At 39.7% G+C, this 26,574-nt stretch overlaps 2 protein-coding genes across 3 annotated transcripts; one reads left to right on the forward strand and one right to left on the reverse strand.

Moving 5' to 3' along the window:
• Positions 1-407: 407 nt before the first annotated feature.
• Positions 408-4,665, forward strand: LOC105937174. 2 transcript variants are annotated; one of them, XM_021324451.2, is made up of 11 exons: positions 408-446; positions 611-685; positions 886-942; positions 1,884-2,010; positions 2,096-2,185; positions 2,266-2,453; positions 2,538-2,580; positions 2,669-2,765; positions 2,886-3,018; positions 3,132-3,221; positions 4,490-4,665. In XM_021324451.2, the coding sequence occupies exons 2-11, from the start codon at positions 634-636 to the stop codon at positions 4,546-4,548; spliced, it is 936 nt and encodes a 311-aa protein (XP_021180126.2). In that variant the 5' UTR covers positions 408-446; positions 611-633; the 3' UTR covers positions 4,549-4,665. The 2 variants fall into 2 exon arrangements, with proteins under 2 accessions (XP_021180126.2, XP_035995350.1); XM_036139457.1 differs by having other exon boundaries at positions 425-685.
• A 2,017-nt stretch (positions 4,666-6,682) lies between these two features.
• Positions 6,683-26,148, reverse strand: pfkla (phosphofructokinase, liver a). The gene is made up of 22 exons (XM_012878357.3): positions 25,847-26,148; positions 23,711-23,784; positions 23,542-23,619; positions 20,602-20,791; positions 20,312-20,477; positions 18,537-18,581; positions 18,353-18,461; positions 16,846-16,941; positions 16,568-16,660; positions 14,979-15,104; positions 14,806-14,870; positions 12,448-12,511; positions 12,191-12,337; positions 12,042-12,112; positions 11,756-11,843; positions 11,508-11,660; positions 9,963-10,127; positions 9,814-9,875; positions 8,615-8,726; positions 8,061-8,160; positions 7,876-7,981; positions 6,683-7,773 (listed from the first exon to the last, which is right to left on the reverse strand). Exons 1-22 carry the CDS (start codon positions 25,929-25,931, stop codon positions 7,626-7,628), a joined length of 2,343 nt encoding a protein of 780 aa, XP_012733811.2. The 5' UTR covers positions 25,932-26,148; the 3' UTR covers positions 6,683-7,625.
• Positions 26,149-26,574: the final 426 nt, after the last annotated feature.

Raw genomic sequence — 26,574 nt, forward strand, 5'->3', positions numbered from 1 at the left:
CTTGTAGCTTTGTACCTCTTATTGATTATTATTGATATTATTATTACGTTTTTTTATTTAATTAAATTAATTCATACTTATTTATTTAGCTTCCAGTGACTTACATACCAAAGTTTTAGAAGTTGAATACTACTGTTGTGATGGCACTTAATGTTTAAAATGCTCTGCTTGGTCTTAATCTGTGTACAGAATTGATAGTCATCTCAACATATGTTGTTTTTGCTAACCTTACCTGCCTTTACATGACGGTTACAAGGAAATTGTTATTTATTTCACTACTTTTAATTAATAAACTAATGGCATATTGTATATACTAGCAGAGCCACCGTGTGGAGAAAGCGGCAGCCGGAGGTTGCCATGGTTACCAAACCATAAAATCGCGAGCGCCGATTCTGACGGTTGCCAACGTTACCTGTAACGTCCGGTTTCCTTTGGCGAACTTTAGGGTATATTTGTTCTTTCTAACCAGGAAATAGATTTGAAAGTTAACCCATATCATTCCATATAGCTTAATAAAAGTACCACAGTGTCCTTTCATCCCAAAAGTTTTTATTATTTTATCTAATTGTTTATTTTATCTCCTTAAATACATTTTAATCTCCTAATTTAGCACTGTTAGCTACTTCAACCAACATGAAGGAGCAGCATTCACTCGAGAATATAGACAGCCTCTTTTTTCAGTTTGGTAAGTTTATTTTTTCCATGACTGAATACTTTCTGTTAGGCTTTTAATTAGTTAATTAATTTATTTATTTATCTGTCACACTTTAGCTACTCAGTAGTAAACTGGCCAGTTTCCTGCAGGCAAACTGAAAGGTTGTTTTTAATTTTTGACTGATATTTTTATTAATAAAAAGTAATCACATAATTTCCCTTCTTTTTAAGCTGTTAAAACTCGAGAGCTCTCTCAAAAGAGGAATGAAATCCAGCAACAAATTAAAGGTATGTCTGTTTTGTGTTATTTAGTTGCACCACTGCAGAATTTAATACAACTGGTGTTCTGAATTAGCCTATTGATGTTTAATTTTGAGGTACTATTTGTGTAATCATAGATATGGACATATATCTCTAAATCATTGTCTCTACATATCGCAGACGTGTTTACAAAAATACTGATTATTTTATAAAATAAAAATGTATTATACCATGTATTGATGTCGTAATAAACAACACAAAATTTAATATCAACATTTTAAGTCCATATTATAACCCATTACGAACCCCAAATTCATTAATGCAGGCACTTCTACTTTTGTGGTGGAGAAAGAGCTGAGGCAAACAGCAAAAGTATTGGGGTTACTTGTTCATCTATGTTCGGACTCTGTCTTGAGGTCATGTGAATAAAATAACAAGACTCAAGGAGATGAAATGACCCTCCTCATTGGGCTAGGCTCCACCTAAGTGATGTGTGAGTTTTATAATCTGAGGAGAGTTCAAAGTAGAGCCACTGCTTCTTTGCATGAAAAATGCTTTGCTCAGAAATGGATGTCTCCTCCCTGCCTCCCTCTGAAGCCTTTCCTTGGCATTTCTCACTGGGAGACCAATAACTTGATGGTGGGAATATATTATGTCCCTACTGGAAATGCGACCTCCACAAAGTCTCAGACGGACGGACAGATGGACTTCACCTGGGAAAAAAAAACAACCTATGGTTTCCTTCACTTTTTGCTGTCTAGTTTTGCATTTAATGAGGAATTTGTTCATGCAGAGATGTTGGATTATTTGTTGATCCACATGTCATGGCCACAACCACAGGTTTTAATTCTACAGAATTGCACAAAATTGTCTTCTGTTTAACTTTTTTTTAATGGTCACCATGTTTTGCATTATGCTGCATCCCCATCAAATGTAAGTGAGTATATATGAAGCATTTCCTTTAACAGTGTGCAGAACTGGCATCACTGAGAAGAGGTCTTGCATTGAAATACTTCAAGGATATGTCAAGAATCTTGAAGAGGAAATCAGAGTGAAGGAGAGCGCTGTAACGAGGAATAAGGAAAAGGCAAAAAGGTACAACAATGAAATAACACATATAATACAGTTTGATTGTAATGGGGAATTTCTTTATTATTTTCTGTAATCCACGACACTCCAGCTTGAAGGCGACCAACAGCCTGCTTCTTCAGTATGAACAGACACTAAAGGCTGAACTAGACAGTAGGAAAAACAGCTTCAACCATGACCAGTAGGTTATTGTACCACTTTATCGATCGCCAGTTGAATTTAAATGTACAAAACCGAGTTGTTTATTTGTGAACCAACCAGGGAACTCTATGAAGAGAGGATTGCAAGCTACAGACAGACACTGCAGTCACACAAAGAAACATATTTCCAAAACCCTGTCGCTCAGAAGCTCCTCCAGCTGCAGGCTGAAATCGAGGAAACTGAGACCAGAATTAAAGACTGTGACAACTGCATGGCGATGAAACAGAAGGAACTGCAACACCTCGCTGGTAATCAAGTCTTTTTTGTAATTTCTCTTTGCTCTGGTTGAGCTGAAGTTGTTCACTGCTGTTTAAACAATTGTTTCTGAACAGGTCCAGCCGTCACGTCTTACTCCATTGAGATGCTACCAGACAGGTTTGTTTTACAAATTTTGCCAAAAACATTCCAATGCATTTTCTTTCACAGCTCTGGATTTTCTAATTTAGTAACATTTGCTCTGTAGTGTTTTAGGCCAGCCGGCCACAACAGAAGACGAACAATCTGAACAGACCATGGATGGCGCCATTGACATCTCATCTATTGATCTTAACCAAGCAGCTGTACTCACATTCATCAGTTTGACAGTTTATCGCTGCTAACGCATCAGTAGCTATGAGTTGTAAACTTTGAAAGCGGCCCCGCTCTGTAAAACTATATCAGTCGTGAACTTGATGTTGCAGAGCGACCATGAACCTGATGTGGAAGCAAACACCGAGGCGATGAACAGAGAAAACGAAGCGCAGGATCCAGCCGGCTATCTCTCTGCCCCTGACAAAACAAATGAGGAGCTGTGGTCTCATCAGCAGTTGGATGGTGAATATGATACCCTAGAGATCAAAATACATTCCCGTTTTAGATTATTTATTTACATATAAACATAATCTAAACTCATCATCAGTTAATTTTTTTGTTTTATCTTTTTTCAGAGCCAGGTCCACCAGATGAATTGCACTCTGAGACAGAGGAGCCCAGACAATTCAAAAGAGGAACCGGTTCCAGTCGCTTCTCTATTAACTGTAAGGAGATTTAGTTGATTAATGTTTTAAGCCTTAGCATTAAGGCAAGTCCTGTCTGTGGAGTTTACAGCTAATAGTCATGTGAGCACATTCCCAGCCCTGAACTGTGGATCTGCGCAGGTCCTCCAAAGTTATCATGGCCGTCTTGCTTGATTCACTGATTAGTGCTCTCCTTGCTCGGCTCTTCAGATTTGGTGGACGGTCTTAAGCTTGCAGTTGGGCCACAATGGTTCAGTTTTCGGATGATATGTTGAACAGGGAGATGTTTAAAGTTTGGAATATTGATTTAGAACCGAACTCTGCTTTAATATTTAACACAACTATGTCTCTGAAGGTTTTTTTTTCCAGTTTTTCTTTATCTTCATGATGCTTTTTGTTCTCTTATGTTGTCTAACACACCTCTGAGGCCTTCATAGGACAGCTAGATCGTAACTGACATTGAATTACACACGGTTGGACTCTATGTACTAATTAGACAAATTCTGAAGGCAAGTCCATTTTATTCTAAGGGTTCTAGATTAAATTAGATTGAATACAAGACACAGAGCACTTTTCCGGTTGTCAGCACTGATGTCTGTGTTTATAACTTGACAAAATCTAAAAAAGTTCATGGGGAATGAACATATGAAAAGCAAGGAATCTTAAGGGAAGTAAATTCCTAGAAGTATACCCTAATCCAAATCAGCACAGATCAAATCAAAGGAAAACTCGATTTAAATGTCTGGACACACATATCCAAAAAATATTCTCTACATGGGGCACCTTGGCTTAGCTTAAAAAGAAGTAACCAAAATGTAGTTTTGCTTTTAGAAAAAAATAAATAGTTTGTTTATTTTTATGAACAATACCATCTGCTCTGTGACGTGGTATCTCCATGTTCAAGCCTGGGCACACATCATGACCATGGGAAGATCAGGAGACAACGAAGACTTAAAGAGGAAATAGAAAGGCTGTGAGAAGTCAAGGCCTCATAGGTGGGAGTGGTCTAAGGAGTACTGGCAGAGCGGCTCCAGCAGATCATATTACTGCATCATACATCAGGAGTCTTGTAGCAACATCTGCTTCCTGAATGAGTCTGATAAGTAAATTGAATTAACATGCACCAGAAAAATCACTTACTCTTTTTAATCAGTGTTTTTCTACACAATCTTTGGTGTAATTGTGTTATATTTAAACAGAATTAAAAAGGGGAAAAAATAGAAGACTGAATGATGATACTGTAAATGAGATGCACATTGTCTGAAAAGGACGTTTTGTTCTGTTACAAGGTGCAGCTTCCCACTTTAGCGGGTCCAGAGGATGTCCCGAAGGATGGCCTGCAGGATGAAGCGCCTGATGCAGAGCACCATCAGGGAGCCTATGATTTCCCTCAAACATCTCAAGAAACTGACCAAAAGTCTCTCTCTACAAAAGGAACATCTGTATCCTCAACCCCAACGTTTGCATTCAAGTAAGATTTTATGAGTTCTTCACGACTTTGAGCCGAGTCGGTCACAGAGCCATTTTGCTAACAGGGCTATTTTGCGTTCTTGTTTTAGCTTCAGTCCCACCAGCTCTCCTCGTCGAGGGGCCGCTGATTCTAAATCTCCAGCTTTTGTGCTCAATCTGAACTCCACTGTTAGCACACCGGGATTTCCTGGATTTGGATTTGATGTGGGCTCATCCCAGGAAGACGTAGGAAGCTAGCCAAAGGGGGAAAAACGACATCTGACAGCAATTACTCTTAGTTTTGGTTGTTAACTCTACGTGTCGTTGCAGGACTCCTCTTTTGCTTTCTCTGGTCCATTTTTCAACGAGAAGGTGAGGTTTATACTGTATGGTTTACTTTGAACAATCCTACAACTACAGCAAATATACTAAAGGCTGTTAATCTGGTTACAGAAAGCCACAGATGTCAAGTCTTCAAGCTGTAAGTATCTATTGAAAAGGCTGCTTTGAGAATATATCACAGGCGCATCTTGATAAATAGGAATGTGAATAATAAATGGGCATGTCATCAAAAAGAATATTTCTTTATTTAAATGAAAAAAAAATTGACACTTTTATTTATATTCATTACAACTACTGTCCTGTGAATTTGGTTTCTCTGAACAGTGGAATATTACATTAGAACAACACAAATAGATTTTGTATTGTTCGGAAATGTCACCCTACTGAGAAGTACAGTATGTGCATCCAATACTTGGCTGGTGCTCCTTTTGCATGAATTACTGCATAAATGCATTATAGCCTTGAAATGATCGGCTTGTGGCTTTGCTGAGTTCTTCAGGAAGGCCAGCTTAGGTAAATAACGGTATTCAGCTTGTCTGCGTTTGGTCCGGTGTCTCTCATCTTTCTCTTGGCAATACCGCACAGTGTCTCTATTGGGCTCAGGTCAAGTGAGTTTGCTGGCCAGTCAAACAAAGCAACACGGTACTCAATGAACCAGGTATTGATACTCCTGGTGCCAAGTCCTACTGGAAAATTAGATCAGCACCTCCATAAAGCTTGTCAACATAAAGGTCTCAAAAATTTCTGAGTACACAGCTGCTCTGGCTTTGGACTTGATAGAAGACTAACAACACTAGTAGGTCACTCCTCCTCCAGACTGTGGAACCTCCTTTTTCCAAAATGAATAGCAACTTTACTTTCATCTGAAATGAGGACTGTGGACCACTGAGCAACAGTCCAGTCCATTTTCTCTTCAGCTTTGGTGAGAGGTTCACCCAGGATGCCCTCTGTTCAATCAGGGATGACTGAACTCAAGGAATGCAGACGTTGTTGTCCATGTCCTACATCCAGTATATGTCTGTGCGTGGTGGCTCTTCAACCTCGGTGCACACCTTGCAAATCTAAACCTGACTAAGTCTTTGCTTCAACATTCTCTAAATTCAGCCATTATCTCAGTTGCTTGTGTACTTGTTCTATCACACTTTTCCTTCCATCTAATGTTCCATTAAAAGTGCTTGGATAAACCCCTCTGAACAGCTAACATCTTTAACAACAGCCTTATGTGGCTTGACTGTTAGTGTCTGCTGGACAACTGTCCATTCAACAGCTTTCTACGTGATTGTTAGACCGCAAACTTAACATTTCTCTGCTAAATGTATCATTAGTCTTTTGCAGCAAGCTTATATTTGAAGAAATGTTTATTTTTTTCATACGCTGTGAACCCTAACCATCAAAATGAACACAAATAAACACAAATTTCACTCTGGTTCCATTTCAGCCGTACATTTTTAACTTTTCAAACTGCATTACTAAAGTTAATTGAGATTTGTAATGATATTCCAGTTTATTAAGACATAACTGTATACGGTTTTGTAGGTACTGAGTTCCTGTTTGACCAGCCAGAACAAAGTGAAGACTTCCAGTTTGCCTTTACAACCAAGAGTCCCAAGTCAGCCAAGGAAAACTCCAAAGATGAGTTTCCATTTTCGTTCAACTTCTAAGAAACATACAAAAACACACAAAATGTTTTGTTAATTAAGTTTCAGTTTATTTCGTTGTGTTGTTTAGTTGGCAGTGATGCAAGTTCCTGAATTCAGATGGTTGATATTAAGGCTTATTTGGGTTGATCACACAACAAGGTATATGTGATAGTGTATTACTTGGATAGTCAGATAATTAACATCAACTTAAAACACATAAGAAGGTCATAGAGCTTTATAGATTTTTTCTCTTTAAAGTACAGTAGTTTCAAAGTTTACATGTTTTACAGTTCATTTTGAATGAATACTAGACATATAGTTTTCAGTCACAGACATTTTATATATATATATATCCATATATAAAAACAGGAAATGAACACCTTGAGGGTCCCTTGAGTTACACAGTCACATTAGTCACACAAAATATTCAGATAAAACACACAACGTTGTAAAATGTGTTAATGTTCAGGAATGGCAAGTTAAAACATGACCAGCATTTATTTATTTTGCTGAAGGCTCCTGCTTATATACTTTATGGCTCAGAATGTATGCGTTTTCTCTCTGTGGTTTTTAAAGTAAGAAATTCACACTACGTTGTCTACATTCATTTGTTGCATGCATGATATCCAATAAATGTTCTGTAAAACTTTGGTTTGGTGGCACAGCCGGTTGTCCATTTTATAGCAGCAATTTGTGTAGAAAAAAACCCCTTACAAGCACCTTGGAGGAAATACAAAATTTTTCTGTATTAAATGTGTCAGTAAATAAATGAATACTGCAAATTAGCCTTAATGTTACTTGATCTTTAGTAGTTAGAATGCCACTGATTAGAGATACTAAGAATGCTATTGAGGAGTTTAGCCTCATGTTGACTCAAGAGTAAGACATCAAAACTTTAGAGGCATTAAAAACACCCCACTCCTGAGTGAAAATAAGACCAAGGAGGGAAAGATAAGGGTTGAAAATTGCATACAGAAGTACTGTTATAGAGAGCCTAGTATCCAGCATCAATGCTGATGGAGCGTCGAGTCACGTGTTCGATCTCTCCAGGGACATATTCAACGAAATTAGTTTGGTACCTGGCTAACATCTTCAGCATTGGTCTCAGGTTGAACCACCACTGAACCTTGGGCATCCGGTGCCTGAAAAACAAACAGCACCCATAAATGATCAGACTTAACATTTTTATATATATATAAAAAAAGACAAAACATCAGTTTTGTCTTTTTTTTCTGACTACTTACTCAAAATCAGTGATGGCCTTCAGGTCAGTTACAGGAATGAATGAGACGACCTTCCTGTTCAGGCCAAGCACACACGCTGTCTCCGGGGCGTTGGCGAACACGCGACCTGGACGGAAACAACGGCGTCATCAGCAAATATCCGCCGTTTGGATTCGGACTCTTCTGTGAGTGTAGCGTGACCCTACCTTGTCTGAAGTTTTCAGTCATCCTCTCAGATAGCCACTGGGTTGCCTTTACACCCAACTTGGTGCCGAAATTCCTATCAAAGGGAGAAGGTGCGCCACCCTGCAGCATAAACACACATCCTAAGCAATACTCTTTTAATGGATCTTAAAACATGCAAATCACCAGGTTTAGGGTGGAAAAAAAGTAAAATCACGTCTCTCATTTCACGTTTTTCCACCTTTAATGTGGCATATTTGTTATAGAGACAAATATAAAAAGGTTTCAGACCAATACTTTGTTTATGCACCTATAGATCAGATTTCAAAATTCCCTCTTCATAGATACACATCTAGTATTGGAGCTTAAGTTTTCAGAGAGGCTACGAAGGATAGAAAACATCTTGCTGTATAAGGTTATCAGTCGGGATTATGGAACAAAAAGACAGCAATTTCAATAGGTTTAGGGTTTTTAATGGTCTCCTTTTCTTACTTTTCAAAAATCAGGTGTTTTAACAGGAGCCACTGTACACAAAGCTACAGGAGTAGATGGTGCTGTTTTATTTTAAAAACTATACCTGCTGGAGGTGTCCCAACACGTTCACTCTACAGTCAAAGACGCCCTTTCCTTCCTCTGAATACAGCTTGTAAATAAAGTCCGTGTTGTAGTTCTCGTGGGAGTACTCGTTCCTGGTTTGAAAGATGGTCAGCAAAATTTTAAAGTTATTACACAACTATATCAATCTGTTGCCGAGATGGACATAAACTATAATTTCAACACTAGGCAAATGCTACACAACAGAAACTGCTAAGAGACAACCAGTAAATGATCACACATCTTCAATCTGTTGGAAATATCAACATGCTACAACAAAGCATACAGATATCAACCAACTGAGCTTGTTAGTATTGTCTGCATGCCTGCCTACTGATATATAGCTCCTACTGATAAAGCATAGCCACCACGGTGTGTTCACACCCAGTTTTAATCATAAGTGTTTGAACAGAACGCACCGTTTCTCTTACCGACGGGTTACTTATGGTTGAATCACATGCAGTGACATTTACAAGTTTATAATAGATCCAGATAATGGTACAAAAAGAGATTTATATTCACCAGGTCCTGGGTCTAAATAATCATCAAAATCTTTGCCTTAAAATATCTTAAATATTTCCAGATTTTACAATGTTGGTCATAACTTTTATTTAGTTTTGAACTTCAAAAAACAAAAGATTTTCATTAGTTGGTGAAACCCTACCATCACTAACTGTTAAAGCTAACTTTTCACCATATGAAAGCTTTAAGCAAGGTAACCTACTGTAGGTGTGAATGTGCTAAACTCACATGAAGTTGATAAGCCTATGTTTATCTTACTTCAGATAATACTTAAGTTATTTTTTTTTATTATTCATATAGATCTGAAATAAGAAGTGGTCCTTATGTGAAGCACTTTGGTAAACTTTGTGTTGTGTTAAATGTACTACATAAATACAATCGACGCTGACTTGCAGAAATCCAGGATCAAGTTTATTCTGTCAGACAAAATGTTTAAAAAAAAAGTAAAATCTGTTAACAGCTAGAGATGGCTAATACTTTAAAAAAAATCCAGCTTGGTGAAAAGTTGTGTCTAAACTGAACTTTGGGAAAAAAAAAAAAAAATGTGCCTTTACTGCCTGGACTATGCTTGAGTTTTCATGGTTTTAGCAAAATGACACAAATTCTTCACTCAGATGTAAGAAATCACAAGATTCTAAGTGTCCCTGGCAGATTACGAACCTCAGCACTAGACCTCGCTGGATGTCCTTCTTCATCTTTTCAGCCAAATGCTCCACGTTGGTCTGTCAAAAGGAAGAAGCGAGACAAGATCGCTTAAACTACTTAGAAGAAACAGCACAGAAACGGTGTTGTTTTCATTTGATTCTCACCTTGAGGTCATGGATGTTGAATGGCTCTTCGAATATGTAAGCAGCATCAGCACCCACGGCGATAGCAGTGGAGGTTGCCAGATAACCACAGTATCCACCCATCGTCTCGACCACAAACACTCGCCTCTTTGTCCCCGAAGCAGACTGCTTAATCTTGTCGCATCCCTGATGAACAAGTTAAACGAGATAAATTTACTCTGAGAGACCAAAATGCTCTCAAAACAAATGATTGTAATGACAAACAGAGCCTAATGTATTTCTTTCAAAGGGATTAAAGAGGACTTGATGTGTAAAGATAAAACCAAACAACCCCCGTTGACCACAGTGCTGGCTGTATTTATTTGCACCTATATGTGCAAAAGATTTTAAAATAAATTCATCTTTTGTGGCTGCACCATAATTATTCAAACCCAGTCTTTAATCTCAGTACGTTTATTCGGTTGGGACAAAAACCCACATAAAGAAATAATTTGCTTAACAAAACCGTTGGTTGCGCAATTTCTATTACCCCACAAGAGAGAAGGCTCTCTCTGACTATTCATCCTTGTCTAAACTCTCTAGATTTATTCTCCAGGTTTTCTACAGGGTCTAGGTCTGATGGCCGTAGAATTAGGCTGGTTTTGTGTCTGCTGAACTATGTGTTTCATATGATCCTGCAGAAAGGCGTCCAGTCTTGTAGCCGTTTCCGTTTTCTGATAGAGTCACCAGATTTTCATTTAGGAAGTGCTGGTGTCGATCAGTTTTATTTGTCCGTGGAAGAGAAACAGGCCCAGCGCATCACATTCTCAGCAGTTTACAGCAGGCAAGATGTGCTTTTCCACATATTCCCCCTTAGTTCCAGCCAGACACACTTGGGAGTGTCTATCGCTTAAACTTGGGGTCGCTGCGTGACTCAGTGGCGGCGCGAGCACACTGTATATGTCACAGATGCAGTCGTCCCGTGTTCAATTCCCAACACTGGCACTCATGCCTTCTTCCTGACGAAGGCCGGCCACTAAGTGCTACAAAGTCTACAAAAAGCTCATTATTTGTCTCTTCCAGCAGCATTTAACACACTCCACATGCTTAAAATTGAGAGAAAAGGCCTTTTTATTCTTGCATACCTACCAAACATCCCATTGGCATCTGTAGTATTTAATTGTTATGAAAACCTGAACCCAAGACGCCACTGTTTTCTGCAGTTCTCCAACAGTAAGCTATGGAGTTTTTTTGTAGCTAAATAAACGTGTGCTCATCTCGCCTACTGGCTGGTCATGGATTTATAATTAAAAGTACCTAGATGTTCTTTAAAGTAAAAATGTTAACTGTTTTAACTATATTAATTATAATGATTATTAGTCTGAATTGTCGTATCTACTTATCTACATTTTTCCATGCAGCTCTAAAAGATACATTTCTTTTAAGCCTTTTTTCTACCTCTTATGAGACAGCCAATAAATGCGTCTGACCGTGCATATGTGAATAGTTCAGTGTCACGTTTTAGTAATATAAATACTTATATGTGATGAGAATCGGTAGGAAACCTGAACCTATGCTTAGACGTACCTCCATGGCAGCATTGACAGCAGTGTCAGCTCCCAGACTGAAGTCAGTTCCAGGGACGTTGTTGCTGATGGTTGCCGGGACGACACACATTGGGATGCAGAGCTCATCGTAGTGGCCCCGGGCTTCATACAGCTGCAGCACACCTTCGTATCCCTTTGAAATGAACATGCAGATTGTAACTCAGGCGCCTTTGATTTGTAATATTTAATAATTAAAAAAATAAATAAAACAATCTTGTCCTAAAATACCTCAAATCCGCCAATGACGAGCAGAGCTGTGATGTTGTATTTGCTAATGTTCTCCACAATTTTCTCCATGCACTTAGCAGGACGGGTTCTGAGGAAAACATGAGGAACTTTGAAAATTACTTTGAGGTGTTTAATGTTTCTTATAACCACTGGCAATCATTCCTCCAAAGATGGCATTTTTTGGAAATTAGGTTAGTCCTTTTTTATACATATATATGCCTTTCAAATCTTTAGGTACTCATAAAGCAATTTCAGGCAATAAAAAAAGAAAACTTTTCTCTTTTACCTCTTTGTCCCCAGGAGTGAGCCTCCTTGGCCCGTCCATCCGGCCACATTGTGCCATTTCATCTCGAATATCTGCACGCAAAGAGAACAGCTTCTTTTAAATGAGTCACGATTCATAAAGTTTTGCGTTTATAAAAAAGACATCCTCACCGATCCGTTGGCGAGTCCTTCAAAGCCGTCGTGGACACCATAGACCTTGTGCCCGTGAGCGAGGGCAACTCTCACCGCTGACCTGACCGCCGCATTCATGCCTCCAGCTGGAGCGCCCACGTTCAGAATGGCCATAGAGAAATTGCTCTGAGGGAACAAACGGCAGGTGCGTCACATGTTACATTCTGTGAGTTTACACATTTAAGGGCTAAAAAAAAAAAAAAACACGGCTCAGGGCTAATGTGTGACAAACTAACCGCGGTAGTGACAGGCTTGGGGAAAGCCAGAAGCTTGTAGATGTTCCAGTTGTTCTCAAAACTCCTGCAGAAACCAAACAAATTATAGTTAGGTATGCAGTTACATTTACATAATTCTTAAAAAATAATAATCTATTTTATTTATTACATTTATAACAATTGCTCACGTTTTGTCTAAGTTCATTCTTATTTCTATTAACGGTACAAGGATTTTTGTTTTACAGCTAATAACAAGCCGAGAATTTTACAAAATATTGATTAGAAGAGAATTTTAACTCTGAAATAGCAGCCTACCAAAAAACGTATGTCCATGTAGTGCACAGCATATATCTAGCTAGTTCATATTTTGCATAAATGACAGCATCAATGCGGCGCAGCATGGACACGAACAGCCTGTGGGTCTGCTGAGGTGTTTTTATAGCGGCCTTTAGCTGCTTCACCTTGACAGATGATGATGATGCGCTTTAATTAAGGCCTGTTTGCTCAATACTGTGGTTATTTGGAGTGGCTTATCAGGTCAGGGAAAACTAATCATGTTAGATACAGAAGGTTGTGGTTTCGATTCCAGCTCCCTTCCCTATATCGGCCGGGGCGCCGATCCAGCACTAAAATAGTGGTATCGTTTTCGGTGAGTACCAGCAAATAGGACACGATACCATTTTGATGTTTGTATGTCACTTGAACGCAGCCTTCTCTCTCCCGACACTCACTAGTTCTACTGGATTCACTTTGTATTAGTCTTTTTCCTACTTTAATAAGGTAGCAGCTTGACAAAGCCATGATGGCAATTATTTTACATCCAAGTAGTATGCAGTTCTTCATATATACACACACATCAATATCAAACAGATGGTATTGGCACGGTATCGGCCAATACAGCACAGCCAGGTATCGGGGCCAAAAAACGGCATCGGCGCAACACTATATATAATATGAGGATGATTGCCCCTGGGCAAGGCACTTATCCCCAACTTGCCTACCGATCTGTGTGAGCGAGCTGGGTGAATATGACTTTGAACGGTCAGTATAACTAGAGAATTGATTTATAAGTTTAGCTAATTTGCATTTCGAAAGCAGATATTGGTTCGTTTACAGGGCAGGTCCTAAGTCCTGCTACAAAATTAAATCAGCATCTCCATAAAAGCTTTTCATAAGAGACGGCTGCACTGAGTTTGGACTTAATAAAACACGGTGGAGCAACACCAGCAGAAGACATGGCTCCCTAAATCATCAACGACTGCTGAAACTTTAAACTCTCCTCTCCAGACATCTTTTTCAGAATCTGTGACCTTGGTTGCCAAATAAAATCCAAAAAGTACTCTCATCTGGAAAGAGACCTTTGAACCACTGAGAAACAGTGAAGCCCTTCTCCTCCTTATCTCAGGAAAGACACTCCTTAAGGTATCCCTGGTTCAGGAGTGGTTTAATACAGGAAATGTGGCTGTCGCAGCCCACGTCCTGGATGCTCCTCGTGTGATGGCTCTGCAGTCGACAGCTTGTAAATCTCCCCCCAAAGTCTCGAATGGGCTCTGCTTCACAATCCTCTTAATGCTGCAGTTATCTCTATCCTTTGAGCATCTTTCTCGGCCAAACCTTTTCCTTTCATTCAGTTTTCCATTAATACACTTGTACAAGGCCGTGTGAACAGCAAACCTTCTCAACAATGAACTTTTGCGAGTTACCCTGCCAGCCGAGACTGTCACTGACCGTCTGCTGGACAACTACTAGGTCAGCAGTCTTACTAATAGGGCTGGGTATCATCTAGCCAATTCGATACGATTCTCGATACATAGCTCAGCTTGATTTGACTCCAATATCGATATTTGTTACTTTCAAATTAATGCTCAAAGTCATTCAATCAACAAAACCAGCCAAATATTATATTTATGTTAAATTTATTGAACACTGATATATTAACAGGAAAATAAAGTGCATTTGGTTCAATGCATTTAACGTATCACAGAAACCAAAAATGTGCCCAAACGTCTGATTTTAGGGACTAAGGAGCTTCTAAAATCCTGACAGCTGTTCCACAAATTCGTCTCACTTGCACTACCTTGGTGTGAACAGCAATGGTGCGCTGTATCGCCCCCCAGGGGTTGGGAGGTATATTGATATTGAAAGCTAGAATATCCATATTAAATCGTTTTAAAAAACATTGATATTAATCTTTGTATCGATTTTTATGCACAGCCCTACTTACAAATGATTGTGCATAGCTATAACACACAATTTCTGCATTAGAGTTCGGTTTTACGTGGCCTCAGATCACATTGCATTTGTCTGAAACACTGAATGTCGAGTCTATGTTAGCTGTACGGCATTCAAGTGGAATCGTATGCAAATATCAGCGCTTACCCGCCACGAAGTTTAACAGCTTCGTCGAACCTCTTCTCGTTCATGGCTTTCTGCACCAACTTGGTCTGCAAATGATTGTTTAAAAAGTGTTTTTAAAACCTTGACTAACCCCCACTACATTAGATGATTACCATCGGTTTAAACCAATACCATCACAGAGAAGCGAGACTCACCATGTCCACACACTCCATGAGGGGCAAACGCACTGCATGGTTGCCGGAGAGGCCGATGACACAGGGCGGAGTGTCGGAAGAGGCCTCCATTAGGGCAATGACTGCCTCCACACCCAGCTTGGTGCTCTGCAGACACACATTCAAACAAAGATGAAACAAATTAATGTGAGAAAGCATGATGAAAACATGCAGACTGCTCTCTAACATCTTAGATTTACAGACACAGTACGGATTAAAAGAAGCAAACTGACAGACTGCGAAGTCACAGTTTAGATCCAGTTAAGTTTTATCCAAATTGTCTCTGGATTCTCGTGATTTCATGTGTAAACAATGGCCTGTGGAGGGAAACCAGCTTTAAATGTTGCCTGGGCCGTTGACCCTGTGGCTCCACAAACAGACCGATGTTGTACACACAGTGCAGGCAGGCAATGAGTTTAGACATCTATAAATAGAGGAGGGCAAAAAAATGCTTCCATCTAGCAGCATTTCTTGGAAAGTCCTCAGAGACTGGGACTGAAAACCTAATTTTTGAAAACCAAAGGAATCTTCTCTTAATTAACTGAATTAAATATGTAATTTAATAAAAAATGTAACAGAATCATTTAAAAGTATTTTTAGCTACAGCTATGTATCTACAGAAGACAGTTATGGCAGACAGATAATGCACCTATAGACAGATCACTTTCCTGAAAGGACCAGGGAAATGATAGCAATGAGCCCACCTGAGCATGATGTGCGCTAAGGTGGGAAAAGGAGGCAAAGCTAGATTAATTAATTGTCTAATTAATACCTAGAGATGGGTGATGTAGAGTTAAAATGTTTAATGGCAACAGAAAGTATTTCAAATCTAAAATAATTTTGTCTCTAAATGGATCACAGTCAAAAGCCAAAGCCTCACAAACAGAAACATTTCTAAGAGACTGAAAACGTACTAATGCTGCTAAATGGTGCACCGTGAACATTTCTACCAAGCTGCAAACATAACAATGCAAACGTTATTATCAGTTTATTAGGTTTGCAAAAACAATCCGTTATACGTTTATCGTTAGTATGGCATTAGGATTGTTAACACAACAGCAAGCGATTTGACCTAGGTTAAGGAAATGTACCTCGATGCAAAAATGGGAATAATCTAATAATATCTACATTTTCAATTAGGTTCAAACATTCTATCTCTATACACATGCTATACTTTAATGGTCAAAGTAGTATGTATTTGTTAAATTACAACAAAGGTGCATTATGGTCCTTCTAATCTGAATGGACAGGTTATACATCAAAGACAATCAGAAATCTGCATTGCCAGTAAAAGCCAGATCAGAGCAGCTCTACTCTATTCCTTTTGAAGATTTAAAACTTGGCTAAAAGTACGGTAATTAGCTGTCCATGCTGATAATTACAATTGATTCTAATACGATTAAAACTTAAAACCGCTGAACCAATTTTTGTAATTCCTTCTCCTAAAAAGGGAAATCCAAGTGCATGATTTTAGAGTTTAGTCAAAAGATCAACTGTCAAATGGGGCAAATCACTAAAAACACGCGTTCAGTGAGCCGAGTTTACCACGAGTGAAGAATCGAGCAGCTCACCAGTATTCTGTCAAACGCAGACGGAGTTCCTCCTCGCTGAACGTGTCCCAGCACCGTCACCCTGGTGTCGTAGGCCAGCCTCTTCACCACCAGCTTCAGAACAGATGTACAGGGATTTCACTCAATCGTCTACTTCATGTGAAACTCAGGTGTGAAAAAAAATGTTATACGCAGCGTCGCCAGGAGGGAAATATCCTAAACTACACGCTTACTGTCAAGTGACGCGCATTTATAGGAGTCATAGGAGTGTAATCAAGCCCGTAAATCAAAGAACTCACATCTTTTATGTAAGCTGAAGAGATCGGCTTTCCATTTGAGTCGATGGCTCCCTCTGCAACAATTATAATGTTGAGTCTTGACCCCTTGTTTCGGCTCTGGAAGGAAAGAGAAATTCACATTAGAGAACAAAGTAAATCAGCACGACCCTGTGTCTGAGCAATACTCTTCCCAAACTTTTCAACCTGCGCCCCTTAAAAAATAACAGTGGCAGAGACTGGTGAGCCCCTTTTAGAGCGGGCTTTTATTTATTTTTGGTTTTTAGAAATTACGAGAAGAAAGTGATAAATAAAGTAGTCATTTCATTATAACTGTTTAAAAAAAGCTCATTGTTTCCCCACTGTGAACATTGAGCATCTTGTAAAGTTATACTTTTGTATCAGTTTCACAAATACGGAAATACTAAATCTGTTTAGCACATTGCAAACAACTGTGTGACTTTATTCTTTCTTATTTTAGGACTTTGTTCTGGTAATATTATGACTTAACTCTCATAATGTTCTTTATTGTTGTACACTTAATATTATTACTTTTTTCTCTTAATGTCCCCCCCCCCCTGAAAAAAAATGGATTAAGGTCATTGTAGGATACAGAAAATAAACTAATGGCCACAGTGGAGTACATTTTGACACACTAAATAAATTAATTTTCCATGATTAAAGGCAAAACATTTGCTATACTGAAACATTTATATCTCTGACATTGTAAAGTCAGAAGTGTGGGTCATCTTTTGGACCATCTCGCGGCCCCTCTCGGGTTCCTGACCCCCACTTTGGGAACCCCTGCGCTAGGTGAAACTTTCATATGTTGTGTATGACGTAGGGCTGAATAATTAATCGCATTTTCAATATAATCGCGATTTAAAATAACGCAATTTCCAAATCGCAGAGGCTGCAATTTTTGGCTATGTAACAATTAGGGAATTAGGCATGTCTATTAGGTGTTGGTAAAATGTTTAAAGTAGGTTTGCCTCCACATGGAAGGGAAGACAGTTTCAGCAGTGAGATAATCTAATTTTATTACAAGGATTGATGTCCAAATCAACTAAAAGCTGTTCTCTTGAACAATATTCTGATTAATAGAAACATTAAAAGTTCTTGTTTTAAATAGTCCTTGTTTACAAACATCTTTATTCAGAGGCCATTTTTGTTGCTTGTGGTTAATGCGGAGAAAAGTCAAAATTGCAATTTTGGTTGAAATATTTAGTAGGCAGAACGCAATCATTTCTGCTCTGAGTTTAGATGCTGTGGGTGTTTTAGCAACTAATCTGAACAGCGAGGAAACAAATTGATTTGTTGTTTGTATATGTTTAAAAAGACATGATTAATTAAACTGGGGAGAAAAAAAATTGCATTAAATCGCAATATTAAGAAAAAAAAAAAAAATCACAATTAGATTATTTTCCAAAATCATTCAGCCGTAGTATGAGGAGCACGGAGCTGGTCCTAATATGAAATCTGAATTGTTTTTGTGCGTGTGTGTGCTTGTGCGTGCGGGTGGACGCTCTACCCTCTCCAGACGAGCGCACATGCGGTCCTCCCAGCCCTCGAGCGGAGGAGCCTCTGGAATGAAGAGCCAGTCCGCTCCAGATGCCAACGCTGACACCAGAGCCAGATACCTTTGGTCAAAACACACCAATTAGTACTGCAGAGTGGGATTAATTAAAGAGGAAAGACACCAAAGTGTTACTGACCCACAGTGCCGGCCCATGACTTCCAGAACAAAAGTGCGCTGGTGGCTGTAGGAGGGAGGAGAAAAAAAAAAAGAAGCATGTTGCATTGAAACATTTGCAAAAATTGCTGGCATGTCTGGACAAGATGTGGCAAACATGATCTGCTGGGTTTATATGGTTAGAGGCAACAAACATTGCCTCATGGTACCTTGCACCATAAAGCTCAGTTACATTAACAGCTTAGGAAGGTGACTTATAATCACTTTCTTTTAACAATAAAATTAAACGCACTCATGATAGTTTTACAGTTCTGTAAGCGGAGAGCTGAATGTAGGCAACAGTCCAAACCCCAAGGATATCAATCATTTCAAACATTAAAGCAAACATTAAATGCTCAGATGCAGGAAGCAAATAAGTGATCTATTTTTTGTTCAATTAGCCTTAAAAATTACCAATAATTGCTAGGAAAAAAATTAATAAAAATTTCTGTGAGCGGTAGTTCCAACGTATTTATATCTGATAGGAAATCGAGTCTAAATTATTCACCGAACTCACAACAACTGCTTGGATGAACTTTTTTTTTTTTTTTATCATGTTGTAAGGAACCACCATTTATTTTATTGGGTTGATTATTTTATAACGGTAGACTGACACAAAATAGCAAATGATTATAAAGTGGAAAAACTAGTCCAGTCCAGTCTTGGAGAGCTACTGTCCTGAAACCTTTAGATGCTTCCCTTCTCCAACACGGCTCCGATAAATGGCTGAACCCCCTCAACGGCATGCCGTCCAGCTCTGCAGAGGCCTGGTAAGGAGCCGGTCATCAGATTCAGGAGAGAAAAGCAGCTCTGAAAAGCCTGGAGCTGGGCATCCCTGCTCTAACATGTTTTCTTATTAAGCACTGTCCATCTTCACTTATGACCAAAGTCTGTGTCCCCGGTTAAGAAAACTATTCCCAAAGCATGATGCTGCCACTGGTTGCTCTTGTATTGTATGGGGTAAAAAAAAAAACTTGAAAATTTATGTTTGGACTTTCCACAGAAAAATGGGAAGAAAAAAAAAGGGAATTCTCTAACTACTTAAAGCAGGTGGAGAGAAAATTCAAAAGGCTTATAGTTGTGATTTCACTGATTGTTATGTTTTAAATAGTCAGGATAACTAAGATTAATACAATACCTGGTTCAACGTAGCTATTCATAGTCTTAGACCTCGAATGTTTTTTTGTTGTCCCAAGAATCAATAAGGAAATTGGAAAATTCTCATTTAAATATAACGTACCTTTTGACTGGAACAACTTTACATCCCCTCTCTGCTCTATACCCTCTATTTATGTGTTTAAGAAAGCCCTTACTCAGCATCTTCAAAATATTTTTAACTTTTTTTATTTTTTTTGTATAATAACTGTTACAATATTGTGTTAATGTTTAACAGGATCTTTATTAGAGAGCTTTGTGTGTTTTAATGTATGGTGTGAGTGGTTGTCTGTGACCATTTGTATATTTTCTTGCATACATTTCTGTATCTGCCTCATTTATCTGTCTGTTTTTTGGCTTCATCTCAAGGGACGTATCCTTTCAAAATTTTCCCATAAATTGCAGCAGCAAAAGGAGGTTCTACAAAGCATTGCCACAGGAGTGCTGATTAAAAATGGTTGCCCCAATTTTGAGATCATTCCTAAAGAATTATTGAAAACATTCCGGCTCACAGTCATGCTGTCTACCTTGTGCTGTTCGGTGACGAAGCTGCAACTAAACAAAGCTTTAATGCACCTAATACGACTGTTTCGAGGCTCTGACCTGTTTGCGGTGGTCATGATGGCGTCGACTATCTCCATGATGCGGTGCAGCGCAGAATCAGCCCCGATGGTCATGTCAGTGCCGCAGAAGTCGTTGTCTATGGATCCCACAAGCCCGACGATGTTCAGATTGTTGTGCTGCATCGCCAGCGTGTCCGTGATCCTTCCTGAAGACCCAAAGATGTAATTTCCTCTTTAAAACTGATTACACGGCTCTGGTGACAGCGTGAGAAACAGGACTGAGCCAACATCCTGGGTAAAAAAAAACAAACTCATTAAAAGCCACCGGACCTTTCTGCACGAGCTCATCCAGCAGGCCGCTCCACTCGCTGCGGAAGATATTGGCTCCGGTGAGGCTGCCGTCTCCGCCGCACACGCACAGGTTGGTGATGCCTTTCTTCACCAGGTTGAAGGCGGCGGCGATGCGGCCCTCGCGCGTCTGGAAGGCCTTGCAGCGGGCGCTACCGATCACCGTGCCACCCTGCAACAGAGCAACAGTTAAGACCAAGCGATCCGCCGGTGAAAAGACGGGCTAGAGCCAACGTTTTCTCCTCGCCTGTTTCTACAGCAGACGACTCCCACAGTGTTATTGTGACTCGTGAAGGAGGGGGCGGGAGAAATGTAACCTTCTGTATAAAATATTGTCGAGCAGAGACAGAAAAGACGACGCTGACTTTCTCCCAGACAACATGGAACCGTGGTCCGAAAGCGACATTTGAAAAGATGTACAAAAAAAAATAATCTAGGGGTGTTTACAGCTGGTTGGAAGTGACCTGTTGGTTAAAAAAAACCAATTAATTTCTGATGGTTTGTCAAGTTCAACAAGGTGAGATCGGCCTACCAGGAAAAACAATGAAAAGGCACAATAAACGTTCTGTGCTAGGGCTGAACGATTTTGGAAAATAATCTAATTGCGATTTTCTTTTCTTAATATTGCGATTTAATGCGATTTTTTATTTTTATTTTTTACAGTTTAATTTATCATGTCTTTTTAAACATATACAAACAACAAATCAATTTGTTTCCTTGCTGTGCAGATTAGTTGCATCTAAACTCAGAGCAGAAATTATTGTGTTCTGCCTACAATATATTTCAACCAAAATTGCAATTTTGACTTTTCTTTGCGTTAACCACAAGCAACAAAAATGGCCTCTAAATAAAGATGTTTGTAAACAAGGACTATTTAAAACAAGAACTTTTAATGTTTCTATTAATCAGAATATTGTTCAAGAGAACAGCTTTTAATTTAATTGGACATCAATCCTTGTTGAACATAAAGTCCAACCAACAAGCAAGTCTATGTATTAAACTGATTGACCAGTACTTAATGCTATGTATGATTAGATTATCTCACAGCTGCAAATGTCTTCCATTCCATGTGGAGGCAATCCTACTTTAAACATTTTACCAACACCTAATAGATGTGTCTAATTCACTAATTGTTACATAGCCAAAAATTGCAGACTCTGCGATTTGGAAATTGCGTTTTTTTAAATCGCGATTATATTGAAAATGTGATTAATTGTTCAGCCCTATTCTGTGCCCACAAATGGATCAGTATTGAGGTAGAACAACAATTATAGTTTCAAAATTGTCAAATTTTTCCATCACACCTCTCCTATAGTTTAAAATCTCTTTAGGGACGTACCACAGTTTTCTCCAGCTCGACCCACACTTTTGGTTTGCCACTGCCTGTCAGCTGGCTGAAAGAAGCCTCCTAAACTTTGTCCTCAACTTGCAAGAAAGACAAATTCGGCTGTTTGGAAACCTTTCCAGTTACTCTGTTTTAACACTACAGCTGGCTACAAACAGCTGGTTTATTAAGGGTTATCATTTAATAAACGTAGACCAAAAGGTAACATTAGCTTTCTCTACCCCTCTCTACCTGAAAGGCTGAAGCCACAAATGGACTCTGTACCACACGTGAAGAGCACACCGTCTATTTCCTATGCATTGTTTACATTGTTACATTGTTTTTTTTTTTCATTTCAACTGTTTACATAAATCGCTGCTGCATCTTTGTGCTGAAAAATAGTGCAATCTACTGTGATTTATATAGTGATTTCTAGAGTGACTTTTTTCAAGCTGTATGCAAACGAAATTTCGTTCTGTACGCACTTTTTGCATACAAAATGACAATAAAGATATCTATCTATCTATCTATCTATCTATCTATCTATCTATCTATCTATCTATCTATCTCTCAACTAGATTTTAAAACTAATTATTTCTGTAATTTTTATTTAAGCTTATCAGACTGTTAGAGACTTAAAGAAGCTCAGGCTTGCTTTGGTGGGAATGGTTTATGAATTAACCTCTGAACCGACACACAGGACGTGTTGGCACACTTTACCAGAATGTGTCACGTCTCTGTGAAACAGCGCAAAAACTTCAAATTGCCATTCACCGTTTAAACCTCCTAAAAGCGCTGCTGGAAAATCTTTGCCTCGTGCCATAAACGCGCGTGTCGTACAACGCGGCTTTGTGTACACACGGAAACTGCATGAACAGACAAAAATGTCAGCTGTACTTCCAGCTGTCGACCAAATGCACACGAAACAGAGGGAGAGGTGAGGAGACGATAGATTAAATATTTTAATCCAGATTAAAATAATCTGAGCAAACAGGATTTTTTTTTTTTTTTTAGATCTGCTTCACAGAGCTGTCTAAAGAGCAGCTAATATGTTTTGTAATAGCAAAATTAGAGGCAGTTTCTTTAGTTTCACGTTCTGGTTTTTCCACCATTTCCCTGTTTCATCCTTTTGCAGCTTTTGGTCATTTTTGTACCATACTTTTTTTCGAACAACAAAACATACCTGCCTAGATGCATCTTGTTTGAAAAGTGATTTATTTTGTTTCAGCTGGGAAATGTATTTTTTTGTTTTTGTTTTTTTACAATATCTACCAGCATTAGGTCACTCGGAGTTATTTTTGATGGAAGAGCCATAGAAAGGGATGTGTATGAGAGTAAGATGGCCTTAATTGGGATCTAAAGCAACAGTTCAAAGAAATAGAGTGGAATATAAAGCCTACAAAAAATTATTATAAATATGAATCTCTATAATTAATCAAGAATACCATAATATAAAGAAAGAAATAAACTGATACGCAATAGTTATGCAGGTGGATAGAAAATGGAAAGGCAAAGGGATGTATTGGCACACGTGAGTGTTCTCCCCGCTTTGTGCAAAAGGAAGTTATCCCAGAAGACGGCCATGAATGTCAACCCACCAGCTGGATGATGTTGGTCACACTGTGCCAGTGTGCAAGCTTTATGTTGTCTCCCCCGTCCACCAGGCCTTGGTACCCCTTGAAATGACACAAAGAACATTGCAATCAGTTGCCGCCGGGCCCCAAAGGATGACGTGACGTCCCCTCGGGTCGTGAAGCTCTCGTTTACCTCGTGGATGAGATACACCTTGGCGCCGACGTAAATGCCCATTCTGGTCACGGCTCGGACAGCGGCGTTCATGCCTGGGTCAAAAACAGCACCGTAATCAAATTACACCCATCTCCGATTGTGTTGCACACAGGCTGTTGCGTCATGGCCTCTAGTGAGGAAATTAAAGCACACTGCTGCGTTTTTCGTCTTTATCAGTTACTGGGCAAAGGTGAGGACTGCAGCAAAAGCCCATAGACAAGATCTGCGTGGACAGATCCCGACACACAAGGCTTACTGAGCGTGTTGCAAGTGGGCGGGGGGGGAGGGGAGCACACATTTAAGCCTTCCGCCGTTATTGCGTAATCGCGTGAGCAAATCTGTTTGAGCTGCCTGTGATTATTTAGCAAAAAAAAAAACACTTGATTTGGGTTTATATTTAGAATACTTATAAGGAACAGGAAGTCCTATGCGTTGCAGTCATTTCTCCAGCTTTCCATCTTCTTCTGATTTGACTCAAAAGGGACTAACTGGGGGTATTGCTTTAAAATTAGCAGGGATTTCCTGTGGATAAACATATTATACATGCAGCTGCATGCCGCTAAAAATATAGCAGCAAAAAGGAGCGCTAATACAGTTAATTTAAAGACAACAGTCGCTTTACTTGGTTACATTTCAGTTCTTTTTAAAGATCCTATTGATTTTTTTTTTCTCTTCTTGTTCTTCCTTTACTCTCCTACTTTCCCATTGTAGTGTCCACATAATTTGAAATACTCCCCACAGGAATCACAATAAAACTATTTACATGCATAAATCAAGCGGAGCACCATGGCGAAAGCTGATTGCTCCACTTGGGAAAGTAAAATCTGTCGAGCTCTATCTCGCATTAAGACATCAACTCTTATTGCCAAATTGCCAGACAGGACACTGGAAAAAGAAAAGAAAAGAAAAATAAGAGATCATATTGATTTAAACATAATGTACGAATCACCAACGTGTACTTATGCTTGAGTTGACAATGTAAGCAAGTTCAATATGAATTTATTAACTTAGACTGCCGTTATTCAACACGTGACTCAAATTTCTTACACCGAGGTAACCTAACACCAACAGATCAGCTAAAAACAATTACTGACTGGTTTTAGCCCTCTATGCCTCTTTATAAGCCAAGTCTCAATAAATATCTACATCTTCTTATGATGAAGGACTGCAGGACATGCAACGAACGTGTTGATCTTAATAGAAGTACAATAAGTTCGCTTGAGGAGCAGGAATCTTATCAGTGGGAATTATTGCTATCGCGTGCAAGCAATAGATGAACAAATGCTCAATTTTAGGTCTTGCATTAATATAATTTCTGACCTGGTATTGAAATGCTGGATTTTTCAGGGTTAAAATGACACATTTTAGAAATAGGATTAAATAATGGAAGAAAACAAAAAAAAAAAAACACCTGAGCAGTTCTGTAATTTGTGCACTAAACCCTGCCATAACTCCTTCTTCCAAGGTGCAACTATTGTAAATGAATGGACGTGTAGGCGGAGGGTGTTTTTAAATATTAACAAGCTTTGCTGTGCAGCAGCAATAGCTGGGCTCCTGCAGCCCTAACACATCCTGTCACAACTAAAAACACAACAATATTTTGCTCCAATGTGCATTATGAATGACAATAAAAGCTGAACCTATCCAACTCTGTATTATTATTATATATGACATCATTAAGCAGGAGTAAAATGATGCATAGCTGAGATGTCTAATTCAAGGAGTTAAACGTTCAAAATGAGCGCAGTAAGCCAGTGTAATAGCAGTGTTATTTCAATTATGTTAGCAGGGATTGTTGCAGGGATGTAAACCCACGCACGGCCTTATGGGGCCCTCTCCGTGGGAACCTCTGCTCAGCCATAAAAGCTCTAACATAACGCTGTACCTGCTGCGGGCCTTCTGCCACATTTGGCCCTGATTCTACACTGTACACCTAAAATAAATCCACCCTGAACCATCGGTGAGCATGACAATGAGCTCGTCCGTGTGTAAACAACCCCGCTCAGGGGGGTGGGGGGGAGTGGGGGTCGGGATCTGCACGGAAACACGGTTTCACGCCGTCCACGCCTGCAGCCGTGGGCGGCGTGCAGAGCCAGGAGGCGCTTTTCAGGTCACCTTGTGCATCTCCGCCGCTGGTCAGCACCGCTATGGCCCGACCTGCTCCCGTCATCTTCAGCTTCTCCAAGTCCATGGAAGACATGTTGACCCGCTCACCTCGCGACGGACAAACCCGAGCAGAGAAAAAAATAAAACGCAACGAATCCCGTTAACTTTGGCTAGAGTCAAAATAAAGGCTGCAGTCGCTCGTCCTTCCGTGTTATCCCAGCTGTTCGCTTCCTTGTTGGCAGCGGGTTCAAAACCAAACCTCGTATATCCGTGGAAGCCCCCCTTCTCCGCCCCGCAGCGGGTTACGCCTCTCCGTGGATTGACTCCGCCCTCATCTACTCAAGGCGTGTATCGGGGAGCGTTGGATTTAACGCCCGGCTCCTCCCGGAGCTGCCGTTTCCCCCGCTGAACCGGAACGTGTGTGAGAGAGGAGGGTGTCACTGGCACGTAAACGGGATTAATACAAACGGATGTAATCATGCTAATTGGGTCAATCGAGAACATCATCCATGAAACTGCCCCACCTTTTTAGAAAGGATAACAGACTTTTGGACGTGATTGCATTAAGGAGAGAGCGCGGCTTCCTGCGCCTTTTCTTTAAAGAGTGACGTCACGCTGAAAAGATCCGCATAGTGAAAACGTGACCGAGATCACAGCAGCAGTGAGGAAAATACAGCTGAAGCAACAGTTTTCGCTACGTGTGTTTCTGAACACCATTTCTGATCAGAAATCACGCC

The sequence above is a fragment of the Fundulus heteroclitus genome, chromosome 7, assembly GCF_011125445.2.
Source record: "Fundulus heteroclitus isolate FHET01 chromosome 7, MU-UCD_Fhet_4.1, whole genome shotgun sequence".
Lineage (NCBI taxonomy): Eukaryota > Metazoa > Chordata > Actinopteri > Cyprinodontiformes > Fundulidae > Fundulus > Fundulus heteroclitus.